Source organism: Aethalodelphis obliquidens, unplaced genomic scaffold (genome assembly GCF_003676395.1).
Source record: "Aethalodelphis obliquidens isolate GAN/ISIS:26980383/991018 unplaced genomic scaffold, ASM367639v1 scaffold69, whole genome shotgun sequence".
Taxonomy (NCBI): domain Eukaryota; kingdom Metazoa; phylum Chordata; class Mammalia; order Artiodactyla; family Delphinidae; genus Aethalodelphis; species Aethalodelphis obliquidens.
Window position 1 is genome coordinate 2,452,775 of NW_020838013.1, and position 23,413 is coordinate 2,476,187.

The window sequence follows — 23,413 nt, forward strand, 5'->3', positions numbered from 1 at the left end:
GATGACCCTGCTCCTGTGCATGAGGAGGGCCCTCCCAGCCCCAAAGCTCCCCCAGAAGAGGCTCTTCCTCGCTCTATATATACGTCGGCCTACCAGCAGCCTGAGCCACTCAGCTGTCTTCCCTCCCCAGCCCCAGAGGCCAGGGCACCAACTACCAGCATCTTCCTCACCCTATGGGCCCTCTTCCGCCAGTCCATTCAGCCAGCTCACCTGCCTTCGCCCTCAGAGTTAGAAGGACCTGACTTGGGGGGGACCCTCCTCAACTCCCCTCCAGACTGGGCACAGATCTGACCTTGCCCGCCATGGCTTTATGCAAATCACCACCACGTGGTGCCCCCATTGGGAAAGGGCTGACTTAATCCCTTTTGTATCTGTCCCTCTTTTAGAGCCACCCCGGCCCAGGGGGTGGGGAGAGGGTAGCAGGAGGCAGGGTAACACAGGGTGCACAGAGGAAGGGGGGGTGGTCAGCCTGGGGGTGGGGGAAGAAGAGAGAGAAAGGGGGAGACGGGCACTGGGTAGAAAGGAAGCCAAGGGTCGGGGGAATGGAGGAAGGTCTCTGGGGAAGGCAAGGAGGGAGATGACTGAGATTAGTAAAACCCGACTGTTCCCTCAGACAAATCAAAGTCCAGACACAAAAATGGCAGGTTCGTTAGTAAAAGCAGGAAACAGGGGAATAATTCCCCCGGTCCCCCTCCACCCCAGGGGTTCATGATGCCCCTGCCCCCCAATCCCCCCGCGCAGCTTCTGGAAGGGGTGGGGACGGCAGGGGAAGAGGGCAGAGCGGGGGCATGCGACACAGAACAGCCACCACAGCTAGGACGCATGCAGGTTAGAGGGCCAGGGTGGGGGGCCTGGCCCAGCAGGACAGGCGAGAGAAAGGCAGCCACAGGTGGGAAGGCATGCGGGACCGGGGGGCATTGGGAAGAGCCGAGATGGAGGCGAAAGAGCTGTAGGGGTGCAGGAAGGAGAAGCTTCCTTTCAACGGAGGAAGGGAGAGGAGCCACCACTAGAACAGAGACATGTACAGATTGAGAAAGAAAGGGATGGGACATTAGACTCAGGCCTTCCTCCCCAGAGGGTGACCCAGACACTCATTCCCACCACCCATTCACCACTGATCACTGATCACCGACCCCAGACACGCCTGCTCACACACCACGTCTTACTGAAGGCAGTGGAAGGGAGTCTTGACAGGCTCATTTCCAAGCAAAATCCTTTTTTGTCATCAGAACCACGGCTAGCACCCCAAGACACAGCAGGTACCCTGCACCCAACCCACACCAATCCACGCAACACAGAGAGGCTGGGCCCTGAGTGGGGCTGAGTAGGACAAGAGGAACGAGCCACAGCTCTGCCCTGAAGAGCCACGGCCAGCCAGGGACGAGGGGAAGGAACCAGGAGACTCGGGAGCTCAGCACCCAACCTCCGCTGTTCCCCGGGCACGGGGCGGGTGGCTGCAGGGGGCAGCCTATGACCTGGGTGGGCTCTTAACCCTCCCTACTGGCCCCACCTCTCTTCTGCTCTGCTCTGCTCCTCTCCCCCTTAGGCAGGCTGCTAGGATGTGAAACCAGGTCTTGGCCACAAATCCACTCGGGCATTCCATGCCCACCGCACCCCTGGAGGAAAGGCTATGGAAGAGGAAAATACCCCTCTGACATCATCCAGAGCCTTTCCCAGCTCCCTGCTACCATCACAGGGTTGCTGACCTTCCTGGGAGGGGGATTATTTGGGGGAGAATAAGACTGTTTTTAACCTGTAGGTAGGCTAGATGGGCTTTGGGGAGTCATGACACCCCTTGGCATTGTATGCAAACGGCTTCAATGGGCTTCTTTCTCCTGTGAGAGTCCACTGCTGCCACCAAATTCTCAGAAGGTTCCTGAGCCAAAGATGGGTAAGGACAACTAGTTTAGGAAGAAGGTCCTGGCCTGCCCTTAGGACTGTGGACGTGGGAGCATGAGGGCATGAGGACGGAGGACAGCCGAGGGAGTGTGTGCAGCCCTGTTACATGTTTGGGGTGGGGAGAAGCTGCAGAGAGAAACAGGTTGGAAAGACACACCAGGAAGATGACCTAACCAGCAGTGATAGCCCCACGGTGAATCCTGATGACTGGATTTAATAAAGTTTGGGAACAAAAACTTCAGGTCACAAATCCTGAGTTCTCCTGTGGCCTTTACCATCTTCCAGAACAATCTCATTTTACATCTCTGACTCTCGTCTGTAAAAGGGGTTTAACAACTTCCATCACTCCTGCTTCTCCCAGGCTTACTATGAGGATCAAATGAGATCAATAAAGTGAAAGCACTGAACTCTTCCACTACTTGCTATATGACCCCAGGCCTTCTTGGGCCTCAGTTTCCCCATCTGTTAACTGGGAATAATCTCTGCCTGCTGCCTGCAATCTAGGCATTCGTCGAATTTAAATGATATTCAAAAGATGAGAGCTATTTAGAAAAGCAAAGCCTCCAGTGTCACGAGCAGAGAACACTTCTTTCAGCCTGACCACACCTGACCCAAACCTCTCCACTGGTTGGCCTTTTTGATCCGGATCCACCCTCTCCCCCAAGGAGGAATACTCAAATAACAAAAAGAGTCCATATAAAGAAGTTAGTAAAAATAAATACAAAACCAACCAGAGTCCAGCCGAGGAATGCCCGGGAATCAGAGCAGGTTGAACCCTGTCTCTTTGGGTGCCCGGTTGTCTGACTCCATTCTTGGCTGAAAGTGCTGATCCCTGGGACAGGTATCTGAGGGTTTATGAGGCAACTCAGGCCATCCATGGGCACCAGCTCTGGCTGTCAAGCAGTGATGCTCATGCTAGAAAGCGTGGACTTTGGAGACTTAGAAATTCACAGGGACTTTCCTGGCAAGGGCTGAAACCAGACAGGGTTGTTTGCTTCTTGACCAACTTAACCAAGTCATTCCATCCTCCCCAGGCCCGATTCCTGGGGCATTCTGGGGTTTCATGTAGTTATTTTGGGACTGATTCCCAAGCAAGGACGGTAATAGGATCTCCAATGGGGCCAGATATGCTGTATTCTCCAGGGTTTGCTATGAGAAGGGAATTGCTTCTTTACAAAATATCCCTGCTCTGGAAACACGGAGATAATCAGTTAACATCTCATAAAGCTTAATAAAATTATAATTCCCTTTACAGAGTACACACGCTTTCACTTCCATTCCCCTTCCTGATCTTCACACTGACCCCATGACATAGGCAATGCAGGTATATCAGCAGCTCATTTGGTAGCTGAGAAAACAGCTTTAACCCCAGTTCACACAGTTTTTAACTGAACTGAGACTAGAAGGAAGGGGAGGTCTGTAGGGCCCTGATTCTCAGATGGTATCCCCAGGGGTTGGCTTTATCTTGCCTCCCTTCTGTCCCTGAAGTCACAGTTCAGCTGTCTAGTGAAGCTCTGTAAAGAAAGAGTTCTAAATGCCCAGCTCCTAACAGGTACTCAGTGGCCTGGCCTGAGGTGTGGGCAGCAGTGAACTCCTAGCAGCAGCAGCTGGAGAACAAGGCCCGTGGAGGAGCCGTGCTGGGACCACCACATGGCTCCACCTAAACACTGGGACGACAGAGTGGCCAAATGAGGTCTTGGACTGGGGAGGGCTAGGCTGGCCGTGGCCACGGGCACTAGCTCAGGACAGGGCAAAGGACGGGACCACCACAGGTCTGTGGGTGCAGGGAAACACAGACCTGCAAGAGTATCAGGACAGGCCAGATGTGGCCTCAGAGGTACATCCTCCTGGGGAGGTGGGGGAGCCACTCAGACAGGAAGCCTCGGCTCTCATGCTTCCCTCCTCTGCAGCCAGGCAGCTACGCAGACCTGGGAGGCTGGGAAGGCCAGGCAGCTGCCCCAAGCAGCGTGGGCCCCGTGGGAGCAGACACGTCCAACTGCAGGGTCCCCAGCCTGGTGCTCAGTCACTCTGCATTATTAATAGGCGATGACTAACTGCCTGCTGCCGCAGAGCCAGGACCGGGCAGGCAGGAGGGAATCCCGGGGGATGGCTGGCGCACAGCAGGGCCTGCAGGCATACGCTCCAAGGGGAGGCGAGAAGTAAAGGGCCGCCCTCAGCTCCTCCCCTGCTCCTGCCCTCCCTGTCCCCACAGCCCACCCCCTAAGAGCCCTCACCAGCTCAGAAGCACACAGTCACGCAGCCCCCGGCTCACACCGGCGTTTACACTTGTAGAATCACCAGCAGAGAATCACAAACACACAGTACAGTCTCCCACTAACGCCCCCTAAATGTCACACCAACATTTACACACAGTCGCACCCACACACCAACACACACCAGCTGTGTCTACACAGACACCCACACCAACACTCACCGGGACTGAGCCCAACCCAAACAGAGGAGCTTGGCGACAAGTACCCCGACTTCAACCCAGCTGGGCCTCCTCCTCTCACCCCCTCAACAGGGAAGGGAACCAACCCCAGTCAGAGGCCATGCGGGACAGGCAGGGGGCAGACAGGGGACAGGAGATGGAAGGGAAGGAAGGAAGACAGTGTGAGACACAGTGTTAGTCAGAGCAGCAGAGTGGTGGGGGAACTGGACACTGTCCCTCGTGGGGGGGAAAAGACCATTCATGCCATGCAAGATGTCGGGGGAGACGGAACCAGGACCCCTCAAGACTGAGAAGTGAGGGAGGGGATGCCGCTTCTTCCCTGGCAGCCAGCATGGGGCAGCTCCTAAACTGGTATGAATGGTGATTTGAAGGAGCTCTGGACCGGCCCCAGATGGCTCTGCATCCCCCAAGGCCACCTCCCTCGCTGCAGCCTGTGGAGCTGGCTGCCACTGGAGGCCTCACCCCCAGCCCCCTCCCCCAACTCAAGGGGCCTGTCCGGGAGCTGACAGTCAGCAGAGCGTAGCATGTCATGGGATGGTGTTTTCCATGGATTTTCAGGAGATCAAGAAAGAAGCTAAATCAAAGAAAAGAAACAAGGGGCAGGGCAGGGGAGAAAAGGAAAATAAAGCAATAAAGTAAGCAGCCTGGCATCGGGGCTGGTCTAACCAGAGCCGATGAACATGGGGACTGCCCCAGGTCTCTCTGGCCAGGAATCTGAATTCAGAAGTGGGGGGTTAGGGCAGGGACAGACCAAATTCCTCGATTTCCATTTGCTTTTGGATTTGAGTTTGAACCAAAAAAAAAAAAAAAAGAAAGAAAGAAAGAAAGAAAAGGGAAAGAGGAAAACTAAAAGAGAGAAGCAAAATCTAAAGATTGTCCAGGACGCAGAAAACAATAGGAAGAGCAAAACAACCAAAACCAAACGGGGAAAGGAAACGAAAGAGGCAGAATCGAACAGTTAAAAAAACCCACGGCAAACCAAACGGTAAGACAATTAGAGTGATATCTACCAGATAATGCAGTTTGTTTACCATAGCGTGTCCAATGCCTGCGTGCTTCACCGGAGATATGGGGGAAGGGGGGGGTGGGGTCAAAGAAAACAACAAAGACAACAACAAAAGAACAGAACGAAAAGAAAAGAAAAAGAAAATGACCAACTGTGAAACTCAAGGAAGGAGGAAAAATATATATCCGTATATGTTTGGTTGTTCAGACCCTCCCACCTTAAGCTCAGCTGAAGTATTTTGTTTAAAGAAAATTAAATTATAATGGGAGGGAGAAATAAAACACACACAAAAATTAAATCCCTTCTCCCAATCCCCTCCCCCGCAACCCTCCTCTGGATTCCTCTCCCCGCCATCATCCCCTCCGGGAAGAGCCGGCTGCAGAGAAGGGGAACAGTTAAAGACCTTGGTTAGTAGAGAAGAAAACAACAAAAGAACTGGACCAGGAAAGCAAAGACTTAAAGATGGCCACATTCCGCGATGAGACAGAAAGGTTAGTTCGGATTTTCACGCATACCTTGCCCCACCTGTCCCTGCCCATCCCTTGGTCCCCCAGGTTATAAGCGTGTTAGTCACACACACAGAGTTGGCAACGGGGTTTTCCAACAGAAGGTGAGAGAGGGAAGGCAGGCGGTTAAGAAGCAGACCCAATTATGCAGTATTAGTAAGTCCTATGGGCTGAAATGTTAGGGAGTTGAGGGGAAGGGAGGGAGGGGAACAGGATGTGAGAAAGGGATGGGCTATTGACTCAGGGAATGGATGGATAGGTTTGTTGGCTAACTGGTCAACCAGATGGCTTTCCAGAGAACTGGCTAAAGAGCAAGTTGGTACTGGCCAACTGGCTGACCAGTGACCATGTCGAGTTAATGGGTTAACTGGTTGGTGATGGGCCAGCTGGCTGTCAGACTGGGAGAAGAGTGGCCAAGGCCCCCAGAGAATCCCAGGACTGGCTCAAATGAGAGGCAATTTCATTTGGAGGCAAGGAGAAGGTGTTCCCAGGGAGCATAGGAGGGGATATGGGTGTCTGCTTTTCCTGGGGATGGAGGATAGCAAATAGATCCAGGGAGTCATGGTGGGGGGAGGGGCAGCTCTGTTTTTGGCAGGGGGGTGGGGGGATGGTTGGGATTTTTTCTTCCCATTTCTGTTCCTTGAGAAAGGAAGAGAGAGTAAGTCACCACCAGAACAGGGAAAAGGAAACTTGCCCTCCATGAGCTGGCAGAAAGCTCACTCTCACATCAGAGCTAATCATCCCAAAACCTCCTCCCTCCCCTCCGCCCTCCCACAGAGAACTGACTCCTCCTTCCTGCCTAAACTGACCTTTCAGAGCCCATATTACCCCCAAATTTCCCCCAGTTCTTCAATCACCCCATGCCTATTCTCTTATGCTCCTCTGGGCAGCTGTTCCTCCCAGAATGAAGTACCCCCTCACCACCACCACTCCTATAAGTCCCTGGAATTGGTCAGGCTTTCCCAGCAGCCCAGCCTCCTTCCACACACACCCACAGACCCCCGCGCCTCCGCTCCCCACAGCCAGCAGCAAAAATTCACTCCCCGCCACATACCACACCATAAAAAGGAACAGAGAGGCCCACCTCCCTCTAAAATCCCTTACTCCTCTGTAAACTATCAGCCAGCTTCTTCTACCCCAGACTCTGGAGGCCCCGCCCCCATGTGGCTTTATGTTCATTTCCTCTCCTCATGGTCAAAGAACCACCTTCAAAATTACGCTTTGAGGAGGAGATGGCAAAGGGGCTGAGGCAGCTTCACTTAGTGTATCAGAGATATTGGGACACTACTGCTTCATGTCCATCAAATACTAAACTGTGCGCCCGAGAGTGTGACTGTGAGAAGGAGAGGTCTTCTAGAGACAGATCCATTAGTTAGAGAGTTATTATAACCAGTGGGCACAGGACTAATTCAGTAAGACAATTAATAAGGGCCTTGTATCATTAAAAATAACAGAATTCAATATTAAGCAGCTAGAAGAAGTACTAAATAACCAATATTAATTATTAGTGATGCAGAAACAGTTTACATATCAGGCAGACAAGAGTCTAACTGCAGATGCAGAGGCTGGAACAGGGGATAACACGTGGTACAAGGATTGGTCCTATCAGCCAGTAGGACCGTTGGGAAATGAAGAGGCCAACTGGTCAGGACAAGGAACCATTAGCTTCAGGGCAGCTAAACCCATGGCACAGAAAAAGGTACAAGTGCTCTGGTATCACTGCACTAGTCAAACAAGATAGGGGAAAAATGGTATTCGAGGTAAAAATCCAGCTACTACTCTTTTTTAATTAGAACTGGTTGTGGAGACTAAAACAAGGAAAGAATAGTTTTCGACTTTCATGGACAACTTCAATTTTTTAACAAGTACAAGAGCAAATTAAGAAACAAGATTGAGGGCTTCCCTGGTGGCACAGTGGTTGAGAATCTGCCTGCCAATGCAGGGGACACGGGCTCGAACCCTGGTCTGGGAAGATCCCACATGCCGTGGAGCAACTAGACCCGTGAGCAACAACTACTGAGCCTGAGTGTGTGGAGCCTGTGCTCCTTAACAAGAGAGGCTGCAACAGTGAGAGGCCCGCGCACCGCGATGAAGAGCGGCCCCCACTCGCCGCAACTAGAGAAAGCCCTTGCACAGAAACGAAGACCCAACACAGCCAAAAATAATAAATAAGTAAAAAGAAAAAAAAAAAGAAAAAAGATTGAGGGAATTCCCTGGTGGTCCAGTGGTTAGGACTCCACGCTTTCACTGCCGAAGGCACGGGTTCAATCCCTGGTCAGGGAACTAAGATCCCGCAAGCCGTGCAGCACAGCCAAATTAAAAAATAAGAAAGAAAGAAACAAGATTGAGAGGGCCTTCCACTGATGTGTCAGGAGATCTGGGCTACCTCTGATAAATAGCGAGGTTGTGGTGGGCGAGACGGGGCCCCTCTAGACCTAGGTATTGCAGATCCAGAACCCGGTCCATGGTGATCATGCCCGAGGGGGCAACTGTGGCCAAATACTAGAGTGGAGCCTCCACTGGAACCCATCCTGGCACCTGTGACGCAGCAGCCCACGCCTTCCTGAATGTCGGGATCGTGAGGGCTGAGGCTTCAGACTAACAAATGAGCAAGGAAAGCTTTGCCCCACCCACAGAAACAGCTAGAGGGCTCCTGGAGCCCACGAGCACAAGGATGACAGTGCATGATGAGTGAGGAGGGCATGAAGAAGTCAGTCATTGTAGCAAGTGTAACTTACCATGGCCAAGGGCCTTTGACAAAGCTCTACCCCATCTTCACCTTGATCTATCGGCATAGCTCCAGCCCTTCAAGAAAGCCAAGAAGGGGATTATACGCACAAATCACAACAGTCTGAGTGAAGGCAATCTCTGTGGAGCTTGAGCAAGAGACGCTCAGGACAAAGAAAAGAGGATTCAGAGATAAGAGGGGCCCATTTTTCCAAAAGACAAGCAGAACATTTAGATGTTTCAAGATTTCGGAACACCCAAGAATGGCGGTACCACAAGACAAACGACAGGCACCTTAGCAGTGCGCACCAAGGCCGACAGCCAGGCCCTCCCGGGAGGCAGGAAAATGGAGTCAGACTCCCATCCTCCCACTTCCTGCGGGACAGCCTTGGGCCAGCTCTTCAACCTCGCTGGTGAAATAGGAGTACCTCCCACTTCACAGGATTGTTAGAAAAGTTAGGTGAGATTCAAAAGAGAAAAGAGACCCTTGAACTTGGGGGTTCCGGAGGAGGAGAGATGTGAGGGTGCAATCTCAACAATGCTGTAAGAAAGGGACAGGTCCTGAGGAGACTCTGAGGGGGTGGGAGAGTAAAGTGAGGTAGAGCTTTTCCCAGAGGACAAGAGATATTTCTGGGCTCGTATGAAATAGATCTGCTGGATCCTCATGTCCAAAACCTCACCAACTGGCTTCAAGAAAGAGCCCAAAGGAACCAGCAAAACCACTAGAAAAACAAATAAAAACACTCAGTAGTTGCTGGTATTAAGCTCTCAAGGAGCTTACCACGTAGAAATAGAGAAAAGAGGTGAACACAAGTCATTGACCATGCAGACGGAGTGTGATGATAGGGCCAGAGCACAGCGAAGAGGGAGACTGGCCAGGGGGCCCGGAGGATCCAGGAAGACCTTACAAAAAAGGTGGCGGTTCAGCTGGGCCTGAAGGATTGGAAAAAAAAAAACCCACAACTAACAATAATGACGGCAGCAAGCCCTCCGCTGCTCACGCGGTGCCAGGCACAGGCCGCCACCTCAGTTAGTCCTCAAAGGCCCCTCTCACTTTGCACAGAGAAGTTACATTACTTGCCTCAAGTCACTCCAACTAGTGGCAGAGCTGGGATTTGAACCCAGTCTATCCGACTCAAACCCCAGCTCTAGGGTTTCACCCGGCAGAAAGGAGGGTGAACGGTGGGAGCTCTGTGGGAATGAGGTGGGCAGCTCGGGAAGCCAGTATGGACAGGGTGTGTACAGCACCACAGTTAGGCCCTAAGATGGGGCGTGTGACAGGCTGGAGAGACAGGGCAGCCCAGGCCGGAAGGGGAGGGAGTCCCAAGTGCCTGCCAGGCCCCATCCTTGGGGGATGTCCCTCCTTGGGGCCCAGGGGGCTCCCGAAAATCTCCCCACTGAGGAACGGCCTCATGGGAGCTGAGCGGGTGGAAGCTCCACATGATATTTTGGGAGCCAGCTTGTCTTCCAGAGTTCATGCTGGCTAGTGATGAAATGGGTTGGCACTCGGCTTGCATGGTGGGGGGAGGCATACTGGGTGTGGGAGGAGGGTGGGCCCAGTATTAAAAATAGGCCTCAGGGAATCCTCAGAGGGAATTATTCCTGCAAAGATCCCCCAAGAGACACCACCGGGCACAGGGTCCTCAGGGCTGGGCTCGGAGGGAGAGGAGGGCGAGAGCGGGGTGTGGTCTGGGTCAGGTGTCCTCCGGTCCTGACTGCAATGTTCTAGGAGTCTCTGGATGATTCCGGGGACCACTATCTGGTTCAGGGGAGGGGTTGAAATGCCTCCTTCCAGTCTCCCAAAGCTGCAGGACCAAGAGGAAGGGAGACCCCTCAGTGCTTGCCCTGGGGCAGGCTCTCCCCAGGAGGCAGTCTCCCCAGCTGTTCTAATCACTTGGGGAAAACAATGTGGATCCCAGTGTCCTCAGATCCCAGCCATCTACCCTAAAGGCAGAAGCAGATGTCATTTCTTACCTCAGCCCCCCACCCCCGTCTTTGCTCCTGGCCACTCCCAACCCAACGTCACTCCTAAGATCATAAAAGGATCTTTCCAATCCCAGGACACCACGTGGCCCCTGTATAAACGTGTCTGCACAGGGTTTCTCCCCTTCGTCGCACTACTGACATTTGGAGCCAGATAATTCTTTGCTGTGGGGCTGCCCTGTGCGTTGTGGGATGTTTAGCAGCATCTTGGCCTCTACCCACTACATTCTAGTAGCACCCTCCCCGAGTTGTGACACCCAAAATGCTTCCAGACATTGCCAACTGTCTCCTGGGGGGCACTCCACCCTCGGTTGAGAACCACTGCTCTAGGGACAGCAGGACCCAATAAATTATTAGAAGCCCTGAAAGACAGGCACTCAAAAGGCCTGGTGAGGATGGACTTGGTCACAGGCTAGGCCCCGAGCGAGGGCAATGAATCCAGAGCACAGCCTTAGGGCTGCCATTCCATCCCCCTGATGGTCACAATGACCAAAAAAGGGCTGCAGCTCATATTTACGGATGTGGACTGGAGTCAAATAAATCTCTCCAGAAACCCTTTCTAAGGAGACCTCTCAATCCAAGGCTTAAAGCAGACACCCTCTTTGGCCCCGAAGGCTTATGTTCAGGTCAACATGACCTGACTCTGCTCTGACCCATGCGGTACAGCAGGCCAGGGGCACGTGGTCACCAGTTACCAGCTCAGACCCAGGACTCTGTGAGCCCCGGGACGAGGCTACTATGGGGCCCTGTCCACACTCAGTACTGCTGAGGCCAGGCCTCACCCCCTCCGTATGGCGTTTCCGCCTTCCCTGGTCACAGACCTCTCCCTCCTCTCTAGGTCTCTCGAGTTCCTAGAACGTTTAAGATTCCTGCCGCTCAGGTGGCCCTTGTGTGGCTTTGCTCTGTTCACTTTTAACAGACTTATCCTGTGTCCTCAAGAGCCGAAGGGCTGGGAGGGCGGGGCCCATGTCTTTTTTCCCTCGGTATCCAGTATAGATGGACAATATATTGGCCAAAGGACACGTGGATAGGGACTCTGGGCTTGTAGCGTGTTGCCAAAGGCAGCACCAGGTGACAGCACTGGGCCTGGGGAGGGAACATCAGCAAGAAGGCAACTCCGCCCACCCCTGCAGTAAATGTGGGTGGAGCCTGAAAGTATGACAAACAGCGCAAACACTCAGGTTTGCTCAGACGGTGGTGACAACACAAGACAGCCCTCCGGCAGGGTCAGGGGATGATGCGACATGAAGGGGGCACCACCCTGAGGAGGAGTGCCGCTCTTCAGAGCTCGGGGCGCACTGAGAGCAGGTGCCTGGGTGGGAGCCCGACTGCAGCAGGGAGCAGCGGCTCGGAAAGAGCAGGCGGATTAGTCACGGTGTCCCTACAGCAAGGGGAAGGCACCAGAGGAGGGGGACTCCCCATTAGATTGTCACTCAGTGGGTTGAAGAAGCGCAGGTAAGAACAGTGTGAGGTCAGCCGGAATCCCGCCCCCGCCCACTATGAGCCTTTCAGGGGGAAGAAGGGGAGGAGGAGAGGGCAGGTGACAAAGACGGTGAAGAGGAGAGACATCGGAAGTTCAGCCACCAGGAAGCTCAGCTAGAACCAGGAGATACAGAGCAGACACCTAGTAAGAGAAGGGCTACAAACCAGCCGAGACAGCACCTCCCAGGCACAGAGGCTCCGTGTTCCTGGTTGCACTGAGCTTGCTGGGGGTGGAGCTGGAAAAGTGTCCCTGCCACCAGCTACAGAAACTGGTGGACCCGGAGAGAAGGACCAGCAAGAGTCTGGGCACCTGGGCCTCAGGTGCCAAGCGATCAGGGCACGGAGTCAGAAGGTGGATCCAGGAGCCACCGAGGATGCACAGCGGCTTCTCCTGCTTTGGAAGAAGGGTCTGGCTTGGACTCTGCTTGAGGCGGGAACTTCTCAGGGCTGGAAACAAGCTGTGGAGGCTGCTGTCAAGCAGAAGCCCAGCCAGAGGGAATGCTTCGCCTGCCATAGCCACCCTGTGCCTTGTGAGAGGTGAAGAGGCCACTGCACTGAGAGGACAGCGCCGATGCCCAGAAGCATCAGCCCCCAGGGTGGGGGGGAGTCTGGGAGATGGAGCTGAGGGGACGCTGAGGACACTGTCCTGCCTGCAGGGGCTGCCCCAAGAGTCTCCTCGAGCTCCCACATGGGCTGGCCTGGAAGCCACAGAAAGACAGCCACCGACCCATGGGAGAGCCTACACCCCTTCGGAGGGACAGGAAGGGACAGGAGAGAGAGGGTACTGCCCGGACGAGAGGCAGGACCAAGCACCTTGCCAGTCCGTTCCCCTCTCACGCCTGCTGCCCCGACCTTGCTCTGAGCCCAGGCCTGCCTCTGCCCTAGAAAGGCCCCGCCCAAGGGCAGGCCACACCCCACCCCACATGGCCCAGGCTTCCTGCCCTAATGGTACACCAACTCAACCAGAGTCTGGCCAGAGTCTCCCCATCCCGTAGCCCCCAAGGGCCCCGCCAGTTCAGGTTCTATCTCATTCCTCCCAGCCCCCCAGTCGCCCTCCTGCCAGATGACCTGATTCCTCAGCCCCAACCCTTGAACCCGGCCCCTGGCACCAATCGGAGCCTGGTCCTTCCTCTTCCCTCGGGCTCCGGCCCCGGGGCAGCCTCCTCCCCAGCGCAGCATCCTGGTCCTTGAAGCCTGCACACTGCAGGCTGCGCTCCTGGACCCTCCCAGCCCACCCGCGGCCTAAACCTTCTTCAGAACCACGCCTTGCTGCTGGCCCTGAAGCCTCGCCCCACACCCCAGGCAGCCCACTCTCCCCACTCCCGTACTGTCCCAGATACAGCTGGCCCCTGGCCTTCTTGCTCCCCCTACCTGGCGCAGGTTTCGAGTGACCCGGACGTCGTGCCAGGCGTTGTCGTTGAACTTGCCGTTGACGGGTTCCACAAGGGCCTCAAAGGCTCCCGAGCCCAGATTGATGACAAGCCAGACGGCCCCAGATTTGAGGGACAGGTTGACATAGTCGGCCGACTTGCCCGTGTGCAGCATCAGCCCGTTGCGCTGCAGGGTGCGGAAGGCCAGCGTGATCTCGTCCGTGCTGCTCTGGATCGGGTTGTGTGACAGGTCATAGCAGAAGAACTCATTGCCTTTGAAGGTCGCCACAAACTCCTCCTTGCCTGGACGCCACGGTGGGGAAACAGGAGAGGGCTGAGTGGGGCAGGGCACTCCAGACCCTCGCTCTTCCCCTCCAGCCACCCAGGCGCAGGTCCTGGGCACCGGGAGCCCCTCGATCCCAACTGCAAGCTTTAGGCTCTCTCCCCTCCCCGTGCTGTCCACCCTCCTCTCTGGACCCTGCCGTCTTTGATGTCAGAAGTCAGCTTCCCCCACGTCTGTCTCCAAAGCAGGAGGCTGCTAAGTGGCTCTCACACTGACAGCTGACAACTAAGCTGCCACAGGGCCAAGCAAAGCAGACGTTCTCACTGTCTCCTCCCCCACTGGCCCTCCATCGGCCACCCCTTAACAAAAGGATGTGGTAGAGCAACAGGAAACTGCACCGGACATCTTCCCAGAGTGCCCCCTATGGCAGGGCACCAAGGGTCTCCTGAGTGCAGCCCACCTCCCCCTCCCACCTCTTCTCCAGTGATGGCCATTCTCAGTGCCTGGGGACAGTCTGAGGCCTCACCACATGGGATGGGACTAGTAGGTCTACTTTGTAGCAGTGAGCAGATGAGGAGAATGGGGTGGAGGAGGCAGGGGGAAGACACATGGGAGGGCGATGCAGGTGGCAAGGATGTGTGTCAGGGAGCAGTGGGCCATTGGGCGGGGCTGACACAGGTGGCCACCATGCCAGCTGTCACCGCCCCCCCAGCTTCCTAGTTCAACCTGAGAGGACAGCACAGACAGGCCCTAGGCAGAGAGCCTCCAAGGGTCCCCAGAGGGCAGGTGTGGGACCCTGTGTGCCAGGAGATGGCTGGGGGCAAAAGTGCACAGGCAGACCCGGCCCTCGTGCATGTGTGTGTGAGTGTGCGTACACGGGTAAGCGCCTTGCATGGGGCTCCTTCCACTGGCACGCTTTAAACAGGAGTGAAAACAACTGGAAGGGCCTTAGGGACTTTTAGTGTTCTGTAAGTGGGTGACAATGGCTCCGTGCAAAGAAGGTGGGTCCCAGCCCCACACCTTCACAAGCCGGAGCCCACACAGAGGGAAGAAAACAGGCCGTGGAGTGGAGTCAAGGGAGCGCAGAGGACCTGGACTCTGACAGTAACTCATTTCTCCTCCCAGCAGGCGGTGGCACAACAGCTGGGCCCACCCACCTTGCAGGGTAGATGTGGGGGTGAACAAGATGGCCGGCCAAGGGCCTTCATGGAGTGCAGAGATTCTCAGCACAGGCCCCCAGGCCCAGGAAGAAGCAGGGCACGATGCCGGTGCAGGGGGCACACGCGGCCTTCAGAGGCCCCCGCCCCCCTGTGGGCCGGGCCCCAGCAGCAGGCGCCGCGTGTGGAAGCCGTGGCTCTCCGGGTGCATCTCCTGCAGATGCCTCTCCCCTGCACAACGGCCCCACTCTCTCCCTCCGGGCAGTCTGCCCACAGACTCAGTCCTCACTGCTTCCGGATGCCAAGGCACCAGCTGCTGCCCCAGAGCCTGGCACCGCACTCACTGCAGCTGGCCAGGCCTGGTTTCCTGAGGTCACAGGGCAGCGAGGCTGGTGGGGCATGGGCCACATGGGGACAGCCACAAGCCCCACTCTGCCTACCTTGGGGCTCCAGTGGGAAGGGCCAGAAAACAAAGACGAGGAGTCAAGGAGAAACAAGAAGGGAAAGACTGGCGATGTGGAGGGAGGCCATGTAGAGAAGGAGAAAGATGGACCATGAGAGACAGAAGGGAAATGGAGACAGCGCAGAGCTGTGAGGGACCAAGAGGTGATGGGGGGAAGCAATCTGGATAAAGACGAGGGCAAGCTGGGAGGGGACAGGTAAGGGTGATGGGAAGAGGGCCCGCAAGGAAAAGGGGACAGAGACCTCCCAGGAAAGGAAGCCAAGGGTTTCTTAGGGCCTTGCTGTTTCCATAGCAACCAGGCCTGCTGCCCAGGCACTGGCAGAGCGGGAGGTGGGGGGGGCTCAAGGACCAGAAAAGGGAATGTGTTTGACCTTGAGTTTGCTCTGCATCCTACTCCCTCCCTGAAGCTGGGCCTCCCCTTCCACTCCCTCACCTTCACTGCAGTCAAAGAAAATATTAAAGGGAGAGTCAAAAAGAAAGAAAGGAAAGAATAAGGCAACCACGTGAAAAAGTGATTGGAACAGAACAAAAGAGGCCAGTAAAAAGGAGAGAGGCGGGCCTAAGGCTGGACCACGGCTGCCAAGGCAAAGTGGAGAAATGAGGCCATTCCTCGACTCCTCTGGGCTCTGGCTCTGGTCTCCTAGGAGAGGAGGCAGAGCCAGCCACTCTGGAGCCAGAGTCTACATGTTCTCCAACGCCCGTCACCGCCACGGACCCAGGTAGGCCCAGGGATGGAAAGAGGCTTGGAGCAGCCAGAGGGAACCTGAAAGAATTGGGGGAAAGCGACAAAATAGATGAACAAATGCGAACAAGAAAACCCAAGGTGGTGGGAAGGACAGAGATAGCCCCTGAGTGGGGAGGAGGCAGTAGGACCTCTAGGGATTAGTGTGTCAGGTAAGCAAGTGGGGGCTGCCCTGACAACCGTGCTCAGAAGAGCACCAACCACATCTAAGAGGAGCGAGACCTGAAACAGCAGGGGGCGCTCTCCCCCACCTCACCGCGCGGACGACCCCGGAACCACAACTCCCAGCAGCACTTGAACAGTTACCGGTTCCTAATAGCCCCTGGCACTGGAAGGGGGTCATTGCTGATACCTGTTTATCTCCCAGGGTCGGGGAACGTGGAGCCCCACAAGTGTCCACAGTCAAGCTGAATGTGGCTAGAGACCAGTTGCTGTGGTCCTGGATCTCTAATGGCCATGGGGGGGCAGAGCAGCTGCCTCCTTTCCAGGCCCAGCTCAAAGCCCTCCTCTGGGAAGGTCTCCAGCCCCCTTAGCCCCTCCCTACGCTCAAGCACTACAGCTGTCTGTTCAGCTCATTTGGCTCTTACTGCCTAGTAACATCTTGTACTGCTCCCTTGAAAGGAAGTGTGATGTGAGAAAGAAGACCTGGGCACTAATGCTGGCTCTTGCACCAGCTTTGTGACTTTGGCCAAGAGGCAACATCTCTAAGCCCCAGCTTCCTCCTCAGGACAAAGGAACTCATCATCGGCCTACCTCACAGGTCGCCGTGGGCATCTAGAAAGAGACCAGACCAGGTGAGGCTTCATAAACTGTAAACCATTCCACAAATAAACGACTCTTACGCTGGAATGTAACTTTCTCTGTGTGTATGTGCTGCCTCTCTCTCTAGATCAATGAATAAATTAACTCCTCTGCACAAAGTCCGTACTTTCCCTATACTTCGCACGTACCACACTTTATTGTAGTTCTTTGTTAGAACATCAGTGAGCCCCTTGAGAACAGAGCCCATTCACCCATTTAAAATAAATCTGCTGAGCACACACCTACATATGTGCCAGGAGCTGTGGAAAGCATCAGGGGTACACGAACGAAAACACCCAATCACCGTCCTCAGGGAGCTCGGTGGAGTTGGGGAGGCAAACAGGTAAAGTGACAGTTACTCGCCGTGTGGCGAGTGATGTAATGGAGGTGTAGACAAAGGGAACGCCGAGCAGCTTCTGGGTTTGCCTGGGGAGTTTGGGGGAGACTTCCAGTGTGGTGGCCTGGCTGCTTTTTCAAGAGTCAGCTGAAAGAGATACCAAATGGTTGGGGAAGAGGGCAGGGATGGCAGAAATGCAGGCCAACAGAACAGCAAGTACTAAAGAATGGGACTTGATAGCCCCAGGGCTTGGCACCCACTGGAACTCCTTGAGGGGTTGCTACACTGCCCTGTAAACTTCTTAGGGAAGAGAGTCTCTTAAGAGAGGCAGCCTCACACAGGTTCAAGCCCTGGTCCGGAAAGATCCCACATGCCGCGGAGCAACTAAGCCCACGAGTCACAACTTCTGAGCCCACGTGCCACAACTGTTGAAGCCCGCGCGCCTAGAGCCCGTGCTCTGCAACGAGAAGCCACTGCAGTGAAAAGCCCGCGCACCGTAAAGAAGAATAGCCCCCTCTCGCTGCAACTAGAGAAAGCCTGTGCACAGCAATGAAGACCCAACGCAGCCAAAAATAAATAAATAAAATAAATAAATTTATTTAAAAAAAAAAGAGAGAGAGAGAGGCAGGCTCAGTGAAGAAAAAAAAAAGGAGCTTGAAACCTACAGCCCTGAGACAGGATAAAGGGCCCCGGGCTGGCCTCAGGGGCATTGGCAAGCCTCAGTTTCCTCATCTGTAAACCAAGGGCAATGAGCCCTTCCACAAGGGGTTGTCAAGGCTCATTTAGGTGACGCATGTGATACACAACTTATTATAAATGCCACATCTCCCAACCAGAATCTCCCTGGGCTGACACCTATCGTGCTTGCAGAATTTGATGGTTAAATGGGGGGCTGACCCTGCTGCCTAGCCACTCTCCCAGAGAAACAGATACTTTCTAGTCATACCTGTTCTTTGGCCTGAACAACTACCACCAAAAGACATCTGTGGGGACTTCCCTGGCAGTCCAGTGGTTAAGACTCAGCGCTTCCACCACAGGGGGCATGGGTTCAAGCCCTGGTCGGGGAACTAAGATAAGCGCGGCCAAGAAAAAAAGGACATCCGTGTTCTAGAAAGAGGTCATCAGGACAACTGGGCTTTGGGAAAGAAATGGAGGTTTGTGGCCGTTTACACCGAGGCAGGTACTGCGGGTGGACCTCAGAGGGAGTTGAAGGGTACATGCCTCTATTGACTCAGCTGCCCTCCAGAAAGTGAAGTTGGCCTACAGAGGGTGAGGGCTGGGCTCTCTGGGGACCGTGGGGTCACTGACCTTTTGTCGGCTGGTGCACATCGCTGGCTCCTCCTCTCCCGGCCCCCCCCTCGGAGAACAGTAAGGACCCTACTGGAGAAGCAGAATTGGGGAGTCAGGCACAGGGGGCTACCCAGGCAGTCCCACCCCAGCCTTGAGGCGATGGAGGGCCCTGTCCAGGGCAGAGGGCCGGCTTGGAGGTACAGGGTCAGGGTGGGGTGCTGCTCTGGGGACTCGCTCGCTTCAGGGCCTCTGGGGAAGGAGCCAGTTGACAAACCGGGAACCATCAGCCCCACAAACCCCGTCAGACTCACGACCACTGACCTCCCCTTCCTTGCCCAGGGGCGGGGAGACGAGCAGAGGAGCAGAGGCCTCGCTGCTGGTTCAGGAGCCCCTTCTGCCCAACAACGTGCAAACAGGTCAGACCTCTGGCCCTGGGGGCCCTGACCTCCCGTCCAGATTCTCCCCCACTCTCGGCCGCACTCTGCTGGGCCAGGTTCCTCTTCTTCAACTAGTCCAACAGCCTGACAGAGCACCCCTCTTCCAAAACCGCCCCGTTCCCGCACCAAAGCCCTCTTCTCCTCTTTGCCCATCCTCGAGGCAAGCTGGTTCTCCCTCTACACCTGTTCCTTTACTGCAGTGAGTGCTCTCAATGTTGCCTTCATCCACTTCTTGGCCAGTTAGGCCGCGGGGCTTCCCAGGGGCAGGGCCACGCGCTCTGTTTGCTCCTTGTCCCTCCACTGTGCCCTCAGCAGGGCTGCGCACACCAGGAGGTCCTGCCTGGCTGGCAGCACTAAATCTTATCTCCACAGTGGATGTGGGAAGGCCTTTCTCGGGGAGGACTTCCCGCTCGCCACCGGCCAGCGCCCCCAGCCCAGGCCTCCAGAGTCCCGCAGGCACTCGTCACCATGTCTGGCCTCCAGGCTGCCTTAAGTTCTCCACCCAGCCCTGACCAGCGGCTCCCAGGCACCACACCTACTGCCAGACCCCACGAGATGGTTCTTAAGGGGAACTCAAGAATGGAGTTTAAAAGTCCTGGGGGCTTCCCTGGTGGCACAGGGGTTGAGAGTCCACCTGCCGATGCAGGGGACACGGATTCGTGCCCCAGTCCGGGAGGATCCCACATGCGGCGGAGCGGCTGGGCCCGTGAGACACAGCCACTGAGCCTACGCGTCCAGAGCCTGTGCTCCGCAACAGGAGAGGCCACAACAGTGAGAGGCCCGCGTACCGCAAAAAAAAAAGTCCTTGTCTGGGCCCTTATTCCAACCCCAATCCTCAGAACTGAAGCTAGAATAACACCTGGGCTGTGGCCTTTCGGGAGGTGGAGGGGTGGCTTTAGGGATCCTTCAGGGCTTCATCTAGGACAAAGGTGAGCCACAGCCAGCAAACCCAGAATCAGGCACTGAGATGCAAGAAGGATGTGAGTAAACCCACCAGGCCCTGACTCCCCACTCGGGACTTCCTCTTTCCCCACATTTCTTACCATAATTTCACATCCTTGCAAGAATCCCAGGCCTCTACCTCCCCAGACCTAAATGCATCCCAAATTCCCGATCTGAGTCTCTCCCCACAGCCCAGCCTTCATCCTGTAGGCTTCTCCTGCCTACAGGCTAAGGATACCACCCTGTCCTTATGGAAGATGAGCCCCAACAGAGGACCAACGGGGCAGGGAAGCAGTGCCTGAGGATCTGGGAGGGAGTCAGCAACAGGGAGGTCAGAGCTAGGGGATCAAGGTCAGGACTCCTGGGGTCTGTCTCCAGGTTTGCCGAACACCAGGGCTTTTAAAGATGGTAAGGACTTGGTCGAAGGGAGGCTAAAAATAGATGAGCAGTCCCAACGGTACCACCAATTAAACGCTGCGTAATCACTAGCAAGTCACTTCATCTCTCTGGACCTAAATGTCCTCATCTGTCAAACAGGGTCAGGAGACATCCAGAAGACACAAGGGTGAGGGTGTACCGGGGTGGGGGTAACTGCTGTGGAAAGGGGGCATCCCACAGCGATGAGGGGAATGAGGCTGCCTAAAATCCACTTCCTCCAGCCCATGCTTTTCTCTTTTTATTTGGGTTCACAGAAAAGAAAGAATGAGCAGAATGAGCAGAAGGAAATAAAACACCACCATGAGAAAGAAAAAAAAAAAAAAGCAAGATACACTATCAGGAAAACGCAAAAAGGTGACTGGAGACAACGGCAGGAGTTCAAACATCTCTTGATGTCAGAAACCAAGGTGGGATGAGGGCGGATGGAGTGTGTCGGGGGAGGTGGGAGAGGGGAGAGCACACACGGGGACCAGCCCCCACCCACCCCAGCGCCCAAATAAAATAAAGACAAGGCAGAGGAAGGGGGTAGGAAGGCAGGAAGGAGGCGGGACAAGTGGAGGAGGGGGAAGGGGGGCAAGGGGGGGTGGACAGAAAATCCAGGTGCAGGTTGGGGGCCATCCAATCCAATCCAATCCAAACCAAGCCAGAACTTCAAACCATACCTTCGCTGTTTAACGTCAGGTGAGCCGGACCTTGGAAAGGGAAGGAGAGAAAGAAAGAAAGGAGACAATAAAAGAAGAAAAAAGAAAGAAAAGGGGAAAGAAACAAAGAAAACACGAGTCATCAAAATCAGCCAGAGAGAGGGGAGGAAAAGCTTTTGCTGCCACAATTTAAAACCCTTTTAACTTGTGACAGACATCGGAGGAGAGCCCCCAGCCCAGAGCTGAGGAAAGGGGCCCGATGCCGAAACAGAGGGTGGAGGGCACGAGAAGCGGGGCAAGAGAGAGAGAGAAGGGGGGGCGCCGGAGACGGTGAGGGGGGTACAGGCAGAACCAGAGGGAGGATTGGGGCAGGGAGTCACTGCAGGGGGAGAGGAGATTTTGGTTTCTTTTTTTTTCTTCTTGCCGGAAAAAAAAAAAGGAAAAGGAGGAGAAGCATGAGGCTGGGAGGGCTGCTTTTTCCTTTTTCTTTTTTTCTTTTTTTTTTCTTCCGGGAGGCGGAGAGAAAAAAAAACAGTCAACGAGAAAAACGATTCGGATGGAGGAGAAAATAAAACACGACACAAAAATCAAAGCCACCTGGAGAGAGAGAGAGTGTCCTGTTAGCGCGGGATTGAGCAGACAAGAGGGATATCCAAACCCCCCCACCCCACCCCATCCCATTACCCCTCGAGCCTGGCAGAGACCGGGAAGACGGGGGTATGAAGAGCCTGGACCTAGAGGGAATCTCCCACCAAAGGGGGCTGTGGAAAGGCATCTGTCCAGGTCCAATCCTCCCAACAGCCTCCAAATGGGTAACAGGCACCCTGCCCACCCGGATTCTACGAGGAAACTGAGATTCAGGAGGACAAAGTTAGAGAGACAGCAGGTTGGAGGAAACAGAATCTAGGGAAACACTGGAGCAAGGATGGGGGCCTGGATCCTTCCACAGGGAGGACTGGGAGGCCAGGCCAGCACTCTTGGACAGCAAAGACCAAAGAGGGCAGCCAAGACCCATGGGCGGGAGCCCCAGCTCTCTGAGAGGTCGACACACCTCATTCGAAACTATTCTACAGATCCCCTTTCTCTGGACAGGCCCTCTCTGAGGTGACCCAAAAGCTGAATTTTAAAAAGGGAAAACAGAAGCCTGACAGCCAAGACTGAGAGCAAGATTGTCTGGGATTTTTTTTCAGGGGTGCCTTGGTCCCTTGAGAGAGCCTGGTCAGCCCTGATTTGGGGCCCCCCCAGCCTTAGGGGGAGAGACTTTGGCCCACTGGACCAGTACCCCAGTCCCCAGAAGGCATCAGCCAAGGAACACCCTCCCTCAGAGAGGCTGCAGCACATGCCCCACAGCTGAGCTGAGACCCCAGGGCTCCCTGAGATGACCAGCCCCACCGAACCGCAGCCCTCGCCTCCCCCATCCCTGCACCCGTGGTGTCTGGCCAAGAGGATGGGGAAGGAACAGCCCTGCAGCACCACCTCACCCTTGGAAACCATCCCCACTGCTGAGGCCATGAGATGTGGGCCCTGGGGGTAGAAAGCCAGGACCAGGATGCAAGACAGGGAAAAGCGCTCCAGGAGTCTCTGGGGCAAGGCTGAGGGCCAGGATGCCTGGGTTCCAAAAAGAAAGGCAGCAAAAAGGCCAGAAGGGCATGGCCGGGGGCCAAGGGCCGGGATCCTGTGGAAGATTTGGGTAGATGGTTCATGTTGCCCCCGTCTTGTCTCGCGCAGCACTCATCTCTCCCCAGTGCTGGGTCTGAGGCCAGTCGGGGGAGGGGGCCACAGCTGACAAGGGCTGCCTCAGGACAAAACAGCTCTTGGGAAGACACAGGTTTTATCCACAAAACCGGAGGGGACCCAAGCATTTGGACCAAATCTTATTCCTTGCTCCGAACGCCCCCCACCAACTCTTTCCCCCAAAACTACCAGCATCTTCCAAACCCCCTAAATCCAGGACCCAGACCCAGGGCCCTAACCCCTCATCCAATTCTTCCAGGCCCAGGAGCCGAGGGACCTGTGAACCTGTCTCCTGTCCCCACTGCCACCTGTACCACTGCTCTGGGGGAGTGGCATCTCTGCCTCGCAGACCCTTCCACTGCCCAGCTCCCAGCCAGCCTCATTAGCATAACGCACTCTCCCTCTGTCGCCACGGCAACCAGCTGCTCAGCTCCCTCAGGAGTGAGAGCACCAGCCATCTTGGGGAAGGGGAGGCTGGTTCCCTGCCCCGTCTACCTGAGGCTCAGCCCAGCCTGGCCCGAGGGTGCTCTCCCTAAAGCCTGCCTCACCCCGTGGCCTGAAATCTCTGCTCTCCCCATGCCCCAGCCCCCCTCCTTACACCCCTCCCCACCTCTACCTGTGGCATCAGTCCCTCCTCCAGCCACTGGAGAAGAGGCTGGTAGTGACGGATGGCGTTACCAAGGGTCCCCTCCTAGGGCACTTTATCTGGCTGCTTCTGGGTCT

General features: G+C 55.3%; 1 protein-coding gene across 1 annotated transcript in view; it reads right to left on the bottom strand.

Annotated features, from left to right (window-relative positions):
* Positions 1-23,413, bottom strand: part of NRXN2 (neurexin 2) — a 99,840-nt gene that overhangs the window by 62,012 nt on the left and 14,415 nt on the right. The window contains exons 3-5 of the mRNA XM_027089966.1: positions 20,978-21,007; positions 18,517-18,588; positions 13,427-13,728 (exon numbers count right to left, since the gene is read on the bottom strand). Of these exons, the coding sequence (XP_026945767.1) occupies positions 13,427-13,728; positions 18,517-18,588; positions 20,978-21,007 (404 nt within the window). The remainder of the gene's footprint in view (positions 1-13,426; positions 13,729-18,516; positions 18,589-20,977; positions 21,008-23,413) is intronic.